A 13432-nucleotide genomic window follows, 5' to 3' on the forward strand; every position below is an offset into this window, starting at 1 on the left:
ACAGATCCACTGTTAACTTGGCAGTGACCAAATACCCAATCTCACCAATACCAGTTACGACCGTCTACACCACCTAGTCTGCTTTGTCAGTGCTTTTGGGAGACGGTCTGCAACAACCCCAATGCGGGAGCCCCACAGGGAGAGGCGGGCAGGTGCCCGAGCCTTGAATGGGCAAATCAAGCAGTTCTTTCAAACAATGACCAAGTTTAGAAAAAAAAATTAAAAGGCTATCTTTTCTGTTATCATGTAAAAAGCAGTTCTTTCTTCTCTCACTTACCATGTAAAACATTATATGAAATAAGGTCACTTTCTCTCAGGCCCCAGGAGAGGTAAAAAAGGGAAGAGGAAAAAAAACCCCACAACTTTTAAGGTCAAAACTGGACGTCTGAGAAGACATCCCATGAAAATAGAAGCATCCTTTGTGGCATGTCTGGAAAGCTTACCTCTGGGAAAGAAACACGAACAGTGGAAAGAGACTACTTTTCTGGTGCTTAAAAACATGGTCATCAAGAAAAAAGGATTTTTTATGTGAGTAGCCTGATGTCCACAATCAAGAATCAATTTGGAAAATAGAAACAGACTCACAGATACAGAGAACAGTATGACGGTTGCCGGGGGGAGGAGGGTTGGAGGGATGGGTGAAAAAGATGAAAGGGTTGAGAAGTACAGATTGGTAGTTACAGAATAGGCATGGGGGTGTAAAGTACAGCTTAGAAAATATAGTCACTAATATCATAGTAACTACGTATAGTGCACAGTGGGTACTTGAAATATAGTGGGAACACTTGGTAAAGTATATGATTGTCTCACCACTATGCTGTACACCTGAAACTAATACAAAATAATACTGAATGTAAACTGTAATTGAAAAATTAAAAAGGAATAAAGTCATAGAAAAAAGAATCAAGTTGGTCACCTTTTGACCAAATTGAGGCATATGGCCCACAATTTTGGGGGGCGTTTGAAACAGCGTATATGGAGGACAACCCAGCTGGTGTCACAGGGAAACCACACCACATGGGGGTTTACCCAGGAGCCATTCTCTAGTCCCACTTTGAGCACATTGTGGAAAGGCAGGGCTCTTTGGAAAAGATAACAATACAGGGGAAGATAGGAGGGCGAGGGAAAGGGGAAGACCAGACATGAGGTGGGCTGACTCCATAAAAGAAGCCACAGGCCTGAGTGTACAGGGCTGAGCAGGGCTGCTGAACAGGACGCTGTGGACATCACTCAGCTGACCCAATAACATGTAAGGAATGTGTGTATGCAGAATCAGGTGCCAGAGATGGAAACTACTTTTCATGGGAGCTAAAAGGAACTGAGAGAAAGGCATGTCAGCAAGTGCCAGAGACAGAAGAAGAAATTACATTCAGGAAATCTACAGGGCTCTCTGATCAAGCTCTTCAAAGTTGCACTCTGAGAACTCAAGTACTTACATGCATTTCAGGAGCACAGCGGCCCAGTAGATCTATAAGAGCGGAATAAAATGACATAATTGCATTGCCCATGTGCACGATCTCTTCTTCGTCTTCACTGTCCTCTGTGCTGCTGAGAAAGAACCAATACAAGCAAGTGTGAGGAAGCCTGGCAGGTACAGTCACGAGGTGCTTGAAACGGAAACACTCTGCTCATCCTGGTCATCGTGCACCCTTCCCCTTGGACACCTTTCCTCCCTCCAGAAGTCAACCAGGTGGTTTCAGTCACCCGGTTCAAAGGACCCAAATACTTGTCCATGACATTCCTAGGGTCCCAGGAACTTTACAGTACGTGTACTGACATTAACTGAGTGTTCAGTCCATATACACTCATGAGAGGAAATGTAATCCCCATGGTTCCTACCATTCATTCACCTTTCCTCCCTGAACACACATGGAAAGCACATTGGACAAGGAGTCAGGAGGGCTACATCCATGTTCTCATTCTGTTGGTAACAAGCTTCAGTTTTTTCTTACATAATGTGAGGAAGTAGAGACACCTTATGTTCTTTCTAGCTCTACTAGGTCACCTGCCAGAACAAATGACCAAAAAAAAAAAAAAAAAAAAAAAATCCAACTAGCTGGAGAGTTATCTCTGCTGAGTTATAGCCATTCTCTAGATCCTGAGGTCTAATCTAGAGGCTGTGGTTAAAGAAGGGGAAAGGGTCATAAGACATAATGAAAAGAAAGTCACAAGGCAATCCGCCAATGCACCATCTCCTTAACCTTTAAATACCAAGATTAGTGATGCTGTCATTTTTCACATTCTGCGGTTCTCTTCTTTACCTAAAGAATCAAATCAAAATACTTTCAGAAGAGGAAGGATTAAAAGAGGTATGAGATGAGACACCAAGGTTTAGAATACTGAAGGGAACAGTGTGGAGTGAGACAATGACTGTAACCTTGATGGTTCAGGCCTTTTAGCCTCTCTACAGCTTCCTCCTGTGTGGGGAGGGGCTGTGTTGGCTCAAAGAGCTTGCCAAACTTCTCGATTTGCCAGTTGGTCTCGGTGGAGCAAGAAAATGGAGGTGGGTGAGGGCAATAGAGAATGAGGACAACAATGTGCTTGACAAAGTGATTTAAAATGTTGTCACTGTAAAGAACCTATGCTTTGTCTACCAGGGGGCAGTTATTGGCACATCTTTAATCACTCATGCATTGACAACATCTGGGTGCTCACCAACTATATCTGTACCAAAGGTGATTCCATTCACTTACACTTCTCTCTTGTATCCCTGTGAGGGGAGGTCAAGGGCTGGGTTCTCTGAGATCCTAATGGCTCCCTGCATGGCGGCCAACAGGCCATTCCCCCCTTCACCCCGCAGGGCTGGGCCGAAGCACTCTGGGCGTCTGATGAGCAGCTTGACCACGACACTAGCATTTTCTTCCACACTTTCACCTGAGGAAAAGAGTTATTTCCTCTCATTAGAAAGGACAGCCTCAGAATTTCTTTCTTTCTCTTTTTAAAAGATTTTATGTATTTATTATTAGAGAGAGGGGAAAAGAGGGAGAGAAACATCGATGTGTGAGAGAAACATTGGCTGCTTTGAACATCCTCAAACATTGTGTGAGAGATATATCACCCCCACTACTGGGTACCTGGCCCACAACCCGGGCATGTGCCTGACTGGGAATTGAACCTGCAACCTTTTGGTTCACAGGCCAGTGATCAATCCTCTTAGCCACACCAGCCAGGGCCCAAGAATTTATTTCTAATTGATGAGGCTAGGAGAACAGTAATTGACTGAATTTGCCACACATTTTTAAGGTTAGGTTGTAATATGGAAAGAAAGGTGAGCTTTGAAAGATTTAGGTCAGAAGTTGTTTATTTGAAGTATACCAACTAACCAATATACAACAGAATCCTGCTTTTAAGTTCAGGATTTTGTGCTGTTGAGACTATTTCACTATCTTTAGGTCCTCAGAGGCCAAGAAATACAGTACCCAGTCTATCACTAATTACTGATTAATTCACCAGTGACTCAGAGAATAAAAGAACTTTATATATTTGTTGACCCTGTGAGGGTCAGGTAAAAGGGATTTCCTTCCTTCTTTGCGAGGAAGTAAAATGGTAACTGCACCTGATGTGCCTCCGTTACCCTGTGGAGAAGTGACATGTGAGCTCCTGAGCAGGTCTCACAGTCTAACACCTGCCCCAGAACAATCAAGTTTGTGTGGATAGAGTGCCGAGCATTCCTGGAACCAGTTGTCCATGGTAAAAGTCTATGTGGTCAGGTTGCCTTGGTTACATTGATACTAAAAATAGCTCTATAAGAAGCTAAAGGTTGGAGAATTATATTCTGCTGGTATTTTTCTTTGGAGGAGCTGCAAACAACTAAGACAGAGTCTCATTTCCTGAAGACATGATTAAGCAATGGAACAGTCACATGCAGAAAGTAACAGCCAATGCCTCTGAGGGCCGATACTTAGAGTCAAAAGCAGTTTGACAGCAGTTCATACAACTTCATAAAACACATCTTCTGTCTCAAATACGATATGAATTTGTGTCTGAGAATTTATCTCTTGGCCAATACTCAAAGGCAAGACTTTTTTATGCTGTGCATTGGATGAAGCCTGAAGAAAAACTCTTCTACAAAATCATTAGTAGGTATTTCTTGGAGAACTGAGCTCCATAATAGAGGTTGTACCCTGATGTGCTGTTGTATTAGTTACTTAATGTTGCATAAAAGATATCTTATCAGGCTAAAACAATAGTATTTGTTTATGTTACAGTTTCTGTAGGTCAGGAATATTGGAGTGACTAAATGAGGTGGTCCTGGCTGGAGAAATCCTGTGAGACGCCAGCCAAGATACAGGCCAGGGCTGCAGTCTTCTGAGGCCTTGACTGGACATGGAGTGTCAGCTTCCATGCTCGCTCATGTGGATGTAGGCAGGAGGCCTCATTTCCTCACCATGTTCAGCTCTCCATACTTGTACACATTTGATGGGTCTCACAGCCCTTGAAAGCCTGCCCTACGTCCCTGCTGCAATCCTTCCTGGTCCGGAGGTTGGCTTGCTGACATGCTGTTCTTTTTCTTCTTAAAATCATTCAACCTTTTGCATTTCAAGTAAAATTCAAGATTGTAAATATAACCTCTTTAAGTTTTAGAATTGTGTGACTTGATTCAGAAGTTTCATTAACTAAATTTAAACTCATCAGTGTGCATTCACTGCTTTATAGTTCACTCCTTTGAAAGGCTAAAATTTTTGTAAAGAAGTTTTTCTTCAAGTTTGATTTAATGTATAACATCAAGAATTTGTTTTTATCAAATGGGAATCCATGTGAGGAAGGTTCTCAGGAGATGCTGGAAGGGTGAAAGGACCACAATAATGGCACGGTGGAAAGAACCAATGAAGACAGAAACCAAGGAGAGAGTGAGTGACACTGTGCAGTTTGTAGAAAAGCTCAAGTGAAGTGATGGTGAGAAACCCTAAGGCCATGCTTTCCTAGTAGTTGAAACTAACATCTATATTTGATAAAGTTTAATCACAGGGGGAACACTTAGAGAAAAACACCAGGAGACTCAATATACTTGAAAGCGAATATTCTTAGTCATAGATAAACTCATAGTTCACTGATTTCATTGATCTTTGGCCTCCCAAATTATGAAGGGACAGATACATCTACTTCCTCAGTTGTCATTTTTAATTTTAAGAATAATGAAGCTAAAACTGAAATTTTCCATGTTAAAATTAGAAGGAAAATTCCCTGTTAATCAGCTTATTTAAATATTGTACTCTGATTCTTTTAGCTGTCAGGATGGAGACCCTTCCTGGTGGGTCAGCCAGTCTTTACCAGCATGCTGAATTCAACTTAGCTCTTCCCACAGTCATCAGTATCATGGAGTTTGATGGGACATGGACGACAACATGCAACAGAATTTCAAAAACCAGACTGTGAGTTCTATACTAGGTTTGCTGCTGAAGTTCATTTGCCACATTAGCCTTATTTTATCTGAATCTCAGGTTCAGATCTAAGCTAATTAGGCTGGCTCTACCAGCTGACCCAGGAAGCAGTTCCTTGATTACTGAATTGTGGGGGATGCAGAGGGCACCCTGCAAGAGAATGAACTAAAGTGCAACCACTGCTGCTAATTACAGAAGGGACCATGGGAAAGAATTTCCAAAGGCTTCACAAGGTACAGAGAATGGCATGATTAGAAAAGAGAGAACATTCTCTTCTTAATTACCTGTAGCACAGCAGCCTGGACTGCCAACCAAATCCACTGCAGGGAAGCTGAATATTGACCCTGAGGGGCATTTTACAAGGAAGAGAGAGATCTGAAGTAGATTAGTTTTGCCCAAGGGCTTACAACAATGCTTTTGCTTGAGTTCCAAAATGAACAGAGCTTCACAACAGTGTGAATGATGTTCACAGTGACTTTCTTCAAAGGCTCTCAACACTGTCTTCACATTACTATCTCTTTCCACATTCCCAAGAAGTTGGATGGAAAGGGACAGGTTGCTCATTTTACCCTGAAGCAATCACTCTTACCACAAGGACGATTATTACAGATACAATGATATTACTGTCAGCCCATCAACTTCCCTTACTCTCTATATTCTCACTACCATCCTTATTTTAAGGTTCTTTACCTAAAGTGTTCTTTTCCTCCTTATTCCCTTGACATCAATCCTTGACCTGGGTCACTCCATTTCATCCTTCAGATCAAGCTTGAACTTGGAAGCCCCAGAGGACCTGGTCCTCTCAAAACCCCTGTCCTCTTCCCTGAAGCACAGAACTCAAATATAATTAATTAATTGTTTGTATCAGTTTTTCTTACTAGACTGTATATTTAAAAAGAACATGGAATTATGTCCAAATTATCTATCTCCACATGTTCAAGCATCTCGTTAATATTGGCATATAACAGGTATTCAAAAACATTTTTTGGGACTTCCTGCCAAGATGGAGGTGTAGGTAGACACGTTTTGCCTCCTTCCACAACCAAAAGAAGGACAACAACAAATTTAAAAACAAAAAATAACCAGAACTGCCAGAAAATCAAATTATATGGAAGTCCAACAACCAAGGAGTTAAATAAAAACACTTATTCAGACAGGTAGGAGGGGTGGAGATGGTTAGTGGGGGCAGAGAGGACATGAGGCAAGGTGGCAGCCAGCAGTCCCATATTTGCATACAGATAAACTGGGAGGAACAACTGGGGAGTGAGACAGACTGCACAACCCAGGGATCCAGCATGGGAAAAGAAAACCTCAAAACCTCTGGCTGTTAAGACCTACGGGAGTTGTGGGGGTGGCAGAAACTCCCATCCTCACAGGAGAGTCCAATGGAGAGACCCACAAGGTCCTAGAATGTACACAAATCTGTCCACACTGGAATCAGCACCAGAAGGACCCAATTTGCTTGTGGGTAGTGAGGGAAGTGATTGAAAGCTACCCAGAGCCCAGCAGGTGGCATTGTTTCCTCTTGGACCCCTCCCCCATATATAGCACCACAGCATAGCTACCTGGGTTTCCCTGCCCTGGTGAATACCTAAGGCTCTGCCCCTTACAATGTAACAGGTGTGCCAAGAAGAAGAAATATGGCCCAAATGAAAGAACAGATCAAAACTCCAGAAAAACAACTAAGTGACAAAGAGATAGCCAATCTATCAGATGCACAGTTCAAAACACTGGTAATCAGGATGCTCATAGAAATGGTTGAGTATGGTTGCAAATGAGGAAAAAGTGAAGACCAGGCAAAATGAAATAAAGAAAAATATACAGGGAACCAACAGGGAAGGGGAGGAAACCAGGACTCAAATCAATGGTTTGGAGCAGAAGGAAGAAACAAACCAGAACAGAATGAAGAAACAAGAATTCAAAAAAAAAAAATGAGGAGAGGCTTAGGAACCTCCAGGACACTTTAAATATTCCAACTTCTGAATGATAGGGGCGCTAGAAGGAGAAGAGGAAGAGTGAGAAATTGAAAACTTATTTGAAAACATAATGAAGAACTTCCCCAATCTGGCAAAGGAAATAGCCTTGCAGGAAGTCCAGGAAGCTCAGAGAGTCCCAAACAAGTTGGACCCAAAGAAGCACACACCAAGGCACATCATAATTACATTACCCAAGATTAAAGATAAGGAGAGAATCTTAGAAGCAGCAAGAGAAAAGGACACATTTACCTACAAAGGAGCTCCCTCCCATAAGACTGTCAGATGATTTCTCAAAAGAAACCTTGCAGGCAAGAAGGGGCTGGAAAGAAGTATTCCAAGTCATGAAAGGCGAGGACCTACATCCAAGATTATTCTTTCCAGCAAAGCTATCATTTAGAATGGAAGGACAGATAAAATGCTTTCCAGATAAGGTAAAGCTAAAGGAGTTCATCATCACCAAGCCCTTATTATATGAAATGTTAAAGGCACTTATCTAAGAAAAAGAAGAAGATCAAAACTATGAATGGTAAAATAACAACAAACTCAGAACTATCAACAACCAAACCTAAAAAAACAAAAACAAAAACAAAAATAAACTAAGCAAACAACTAGAACAGGAACAGATTCACAGAAATAGTGATCACATGGAGGCTTATCAGCAGGGAGGGGGAGGGGGAAGAATGGGAGAAAATATACAGGGAATAAGAAGCATAAATGGTAGGTAGAAAATAGACAGGGGTAGGGTAAGAATAGTGTAGGAAATGTAGAAGCCAAAGAACTTATATGTATGACCATGGACATGAAATAAGGAGAGGGGCAATGCTGGTAGGAGGGGAGGTGCAGGGTGGAAGGGAATAAAGGGGAGAAAAAAAATGGAACAACTGTAATTGCATAATCAATAAAATATACTTAAACCCCCCCCAAATATTTTTTGAATAAATGAATGTATTGTATTGTGACTCAAGATGGAGGGTTGAAATGACTTCAGGGAAGGCCAAGGGGGACCATGCATCATTGTATTACCCAGTCAATTATTAGCCTCTGTTTATAAGAGTCTGATTTCTCAGATTTCAATTAGTCCTAAGGAAAGGAACATATCCTCAATGAAGTCCCAGTGCAATAAGGGAGAGCACTGTGGGGCCCAGAATGAATGAGTATAGAGATACTCTCATTTAGTTAACTTAGAGAATCACAAGACAGAGGTGATGGCCAAGAGTCAATACCTTTTTTTGGGAAGTGCCAACTTTAATATGATGGTAGAGAACTTATATAAACAAGTTATTAAAAGTGCTTTAGACATAAAAATCCCCTCCTTAGTGCCTGGGAAGGGAGTTGAACATGTGTTAATAAATTACTGTGACAGAACAGACAAAATCAGGGGTTATTTGCACATTTGGTTATGAATCCTGGCCTTCACTGAGCTTGTATTACATGCCAGTTGCTGATCCAGGAACAGTGGGCAAGTAGTCAAGAAGAGAGTTAGGCTTGAATGTGATGAGTGGAACAGGGCCTGCCCAGCAGATGCACAAACCTGCAGCAGAGCTTCCCAGCCAATTTACAAATACGTGAGCAAAAAACTCATGCTTCAGATTAATAGCAGTGAGATTATGAGGTTATTTGTTGTGCCGCAGAGCCTGACTGATACAGGGGTGAGAGCAGAAGTGGGAGACCAGTTCCTATGTAGCTATAGTGGTCCAGGTGGAAAATAATGCTAGCTAGGAGTAGGATGTGGCCAGTGGAGGTGGAGGGAAGTCGGTGGATTTCAGATATCTGTGAGACACTGAATCAATAGAATTTTTGCTGAATTGAATTCAAGGAAAAGGGAAAAGGTTGAATCAAGGATGCCACTTAAGATTTCATTTGAATTATCTGCAAAATTGTGCTAGTTAAGAGAGATGGAGAATCTATGAGCAGAACAGGTTTGGGGTAGATAATTATAAATTCAGCCATGATATGTACAAAGTTTGAGATGCTTGTTCAACTGCCACATGGAAATACAAAGTAGGCCCCTGGGCACACAAGTCTGGGGCTCTGGAGGAGGCAAAGGGTGGAAATGTCCACATGGGGGGTGATCCGCATGCACGTGGAATTTGAAGTCAAGGGACTCAGTGAAAACCCTGCAGGGTGGACTGGCACAGGAACCTAAGAGTTCTGGAGACCAGTATTTAATCTCAGAATCATGCTACAATTTTGTCTATGTGTCTAGAATGTTGGGTCCTTATGGATTTTTCCTGAAATATGTGAAATAAAACTTGGGAGATATGGAAGTGTCTTGGGAGGTCTGCTCTGAGAGAGCGGAATCCACCTGTTAAATATGGGCATTCTCTTTGAGTTGATGAAAATCAATTTGTGGTAAGCACCAGGCTCGTATAGTACTGTCATTCTGTGTGAACAATGTTGATGAGCAGTTTTGCTCAGCTTTACCATTTCAGCTAAAAACCACCATGTTACTTAGGTATAAGACTTCATTTATCATTCTTATCAACAAAATGACTGATAAAGAATTTCTCTACATATTGGTTTTGGACATTTGAGCTCACTGCCAAGCTGCTCAGCCAGCACTGCTGCCAGGACCTGACGGGAGCTGTGGGGAAGAACTGCTGAACAGTTCACTGAGCTCGAAAAGAACAGGGCCAGACATCCTTTCCCCCAGGTGCAGGCTTCCTGGTTTTGGTGCCCTGGGCATTGGTTTGCCTTTGGCTTCTTTGAGTAAGTTATTTTGGTGCTGTTTCCCTTTGAGATTTTACAGATGCAGTCCCATTTCCTGCCTTTGTCTCTATAAGCCTTTATCTGATCCCACTGACTGATTTACCTCACCTTTTCAGTCATAGAGATTCAAGAGGCCCAGGGGCAGAGTGAAGAAGGTGGGGAAGAGGAGACTGCAGTGAGCCTTTTAATAGGTGAGAAGGTGTAATACAGATGTTAAGCAGCCAAGCCCCACTGGCCATATCTCAAATGTATCTCCCTGTTCTACCTTCTCCTCTTGCCACCCTTGCCTGAAGTGTCTCCTGAGTACAGCACTGTTACTCATAATTGTCTCCAACTGTTATTTAAATCTTTTACCATTGGTTAACTTTTTGGAAAGTTTGTCTAATCTTTCCAATTGTATTGTAAATTTGAGAATAAGAACAACATCATATATTTTAATCCTAACCATTCCAGGTCTTCAGTACCAATTGTACCAAGAAATGGTTATTATATCAGTTCTGACTCTAAAAACACAAATCCATGAACAGAAATGAACCAGCTGATGTTTTACTCATCTGTATGGACTATGCCCTTCAAAGCTAATTTGCTACTTTGTTCTCTTGATCCAAAAATAATTTTTCCAGCTTTATTGAGGTATAGTTGACATATCCTAAAAGATTTATGTCTCCCAGCTCAAAAGCTAATCAGGAGGCTTGCTCCATACTACTCTGCTAAATAATGTCCATTTCTTTCTTCAAGATGTCATTCAACACTTGCCTTCTTGCCCAGGCATTCTCAGATCCAGTATACCAGGTTCCAATGAGAACCATCATTTCTGGCATGCCAACAGTCACATGAATGTCACTCTGTAGGCAGGTGTCATTGGTGACAATTTTTAGTAATTATTCCATAATGTTTCTGATAATTCAACTTAAGTTTGCTCTGTTTCCTGCTTTAATTTATAACTGACATCGGAGGAGAACTTCCAGAGCATGTCTCTTGTCACTTCTCACAGAGTCTCATCTAACCTTCCCATGTCATATGATGGATGTCCACGTTGTGGCCACTGATAATAAAGCTGCCTAGAGAAATTCAGCAAAGCTAGGGGATCCTGTATTTTTCATAGCCAAGTTGTCGCCTGGGGAAGGTATCACTGAAACACTCAGAGGACTACAAGGAAGCAGAGAAGAAGTTTTCCCTTCTTCTTGGGGACTGGTATATAATCTTTTACTTCTTGTAATGTATATTAGGAAGGGATTAATCAGATTCCCAAAGTGATTACGGAATTTGCAACAGCAGATTAAATAGAAACTTCTGAATTTCATTACTCTCAGGGTTAAACACACCCCAAGACTTCTAGCAAGCTAATAAAAACAAAGTAGAGAAAATTATATACTTTAAGAAGTTCTTTTAAAGACAAATCTTGTTTAAGGAGATTTAATACAAATATTAAGAAAGACTAGTAAAATAATGTTAGAAATAAATTTCCAATTCTGTAATTTTGACAGAGCAAGAGCTTTTGGTTTGACTTTTAAAAAATATATTTAAAAAAGCATTAGCACCGAGAACCAAGATGGCGGCGTAGGTAGACACACTGCGCCTCCTCGCACAACCAGAACTGACAGAGAATCGAACAGCAAGGGGGACCAACACCAAGGAAACAGAAAATAATCATTCATCCAGACTGGTAGGAGGGGCGGAGACGGCACTGGGGTGGAGAGGACTCGCGTGGCTGTGGCGGGACTGAGACTGGCAGAGTGTAGGACAAATGGCGCAGGCAGTCCGAGCACTAGCAGAACCTGCGGCCCCACATTTGCACAGATAAACCCAGAGGGCCGGACTCAGAGTGGCGGAGAGCGGGGCAGGCAGAGTGGCAGGTAGCACCTTGCGGCACCACATTCGCCCACAGATAAACCGGCCGAACGGCGGGCAGAGAAGCAGACCACTGCGCAACCCAGGGCTCCAGCTCAGGGAAATAAAGCCTCAAACCTCTGATTGAAAACGCCCCTGGGGGTTGGGGCGGCAGGAGAGACTCCCAGCCTCACAGGAGAGGTTGTTGGAGAGACCCACAGGGGCCTAGAGTGTGCACAGGCCCACTTACTCGGGAACCAGCACCAGAGGGGCCCAGTTTGATTGTGGGTAGCGGAGTGAAAGACTGAAATCCGGAGGAGAGTGAAGCGGGCGCCATTGCTCCCTCTCGGCCCCGCCCCCACGTACAGCGTCACAGCGCTGTGACCAGCATTACCCCACCCCGGTGAACACCTAAGGCTCCGCCCCTTAAAGTAACAGAGGAGCCAAGACAAACAAACAAAAAAAAATGGCCCAAATGACAGAACCCTTCAAAGCTCCAGAAAAAATACAACTAAGCGACGAAGAGATAGCCAACCTATCGGATGCACAGTTCAAAGCACTGGTTATCAATATGCTCACAGACTTGGTTGAATCTATTCGAAAAACAGATGAAAAAATGAAGCCTATGCTAAGAGAAACAAAGGAAAATGTACAGGGAACCAATAGTGATGAGAAGGAAACTGGGACTCAAATCAATGGTATGGACCAGAAGGAAGAAACAAACATCCAACCAGAAAAGAATGAAGAAACAAGAACTTGGAAAAATGAGGAGAGGCTTAGGAACCTCCAGGACACCTTGAAACGTTCCAACATCTGAATTATAGGGGTGCCAGAAGGAGAAGAGGAAGAACAAAAAATTGAAAACTTATTTGAACAAATAATGGAGAACTTCCCCAGTCTGGCAAAGGAAATAGACTTCCGGGAAGTCCAGGAAGCTCAGAGAGTCCCAAAGAAGCTGGACCCAAGGAGGAACACAACAAGGCACACCATAATTACATTACCCAAGATTAAACGCAAGGACCTACATCCAAGATTACTGTATCCAGCAAAGCTATCATTTAGAATGGAAGGGAGGATAAAGTGCTTCTCAGATACGGTCAAGTTGAAGAGGCTCATCATCACCAAGCCCTTATTATATGAAATGTTAAAGGGAGTTACCTAAGAAAAAGAAGATCAAAAATAGGAACAGTAAAAATGACAGCAAACTCACAGTTATTAACGACCACACATAAAACAAAAACGAGAGCAAACTAGGCAAACAACTAGAACATGAGGGTTGTCAATAAGGGAGTGGGAGGGGGAGAGGGGGGTAAAGGTACAGAGAATAAGTAGCATAGATGATAGGTGGAAAATAGACAGGGGGAGGGTAAAAATAGTGTAGGAAATGTAGAAGCCAAAGAACTTATAAGTATGACCCATGGACATGAACTATGGGGGGGGAACGTGGGAGGGAGGGGGGTGGGCAGGATGGAGTGGAGTGGGGGGGATGGGACAACTGTAATAGCATAATCAATAAATATATTAAAAAAAAAAAAA

General features: G+C 42.4%; 1 protein-coding gene across 1 annotated transcript in view; it reads right to left on the minus strand.

Annotated features, from left to right (window-relative positions):
* The window catches only part of RYR3 (ryanodine receptor 3), a 534646-nt gene that overhangs the window by 123906 nt on the left and 397308 nt on the right, over positions 1–13432 (minus strand). Inside the window, exons 44-45 of the mRNA XM_053928437.1 lie at positions 2694–2874; positions 1437–1545 (exon numbers count right to left, since the gene is read on the minus strand). Of these exons, the coding sequence (XP_053784412.1) occupies positions 1437–1545; positions 2694–2874 (290 nt within the window). The remainder of the gene's footprint in view (positions 1–1436; positions 1546–2693; positions 2875–13432) is intronic.

This window comes from Desmodus rotundus, chromosome 7 (genome assembly GCF_022682495.2).
Source record: "Desmodus rotundus isolate HL8 chromosome 7, HLdesRot8A.1, whole genome shotgun sequence".
Lineage (NCBI taxonomy): Eukaryota > Metazoa > Chordata > Mammalia > Chiroptera > Phyllostomidae > Desmodus > Desmodus rotundus.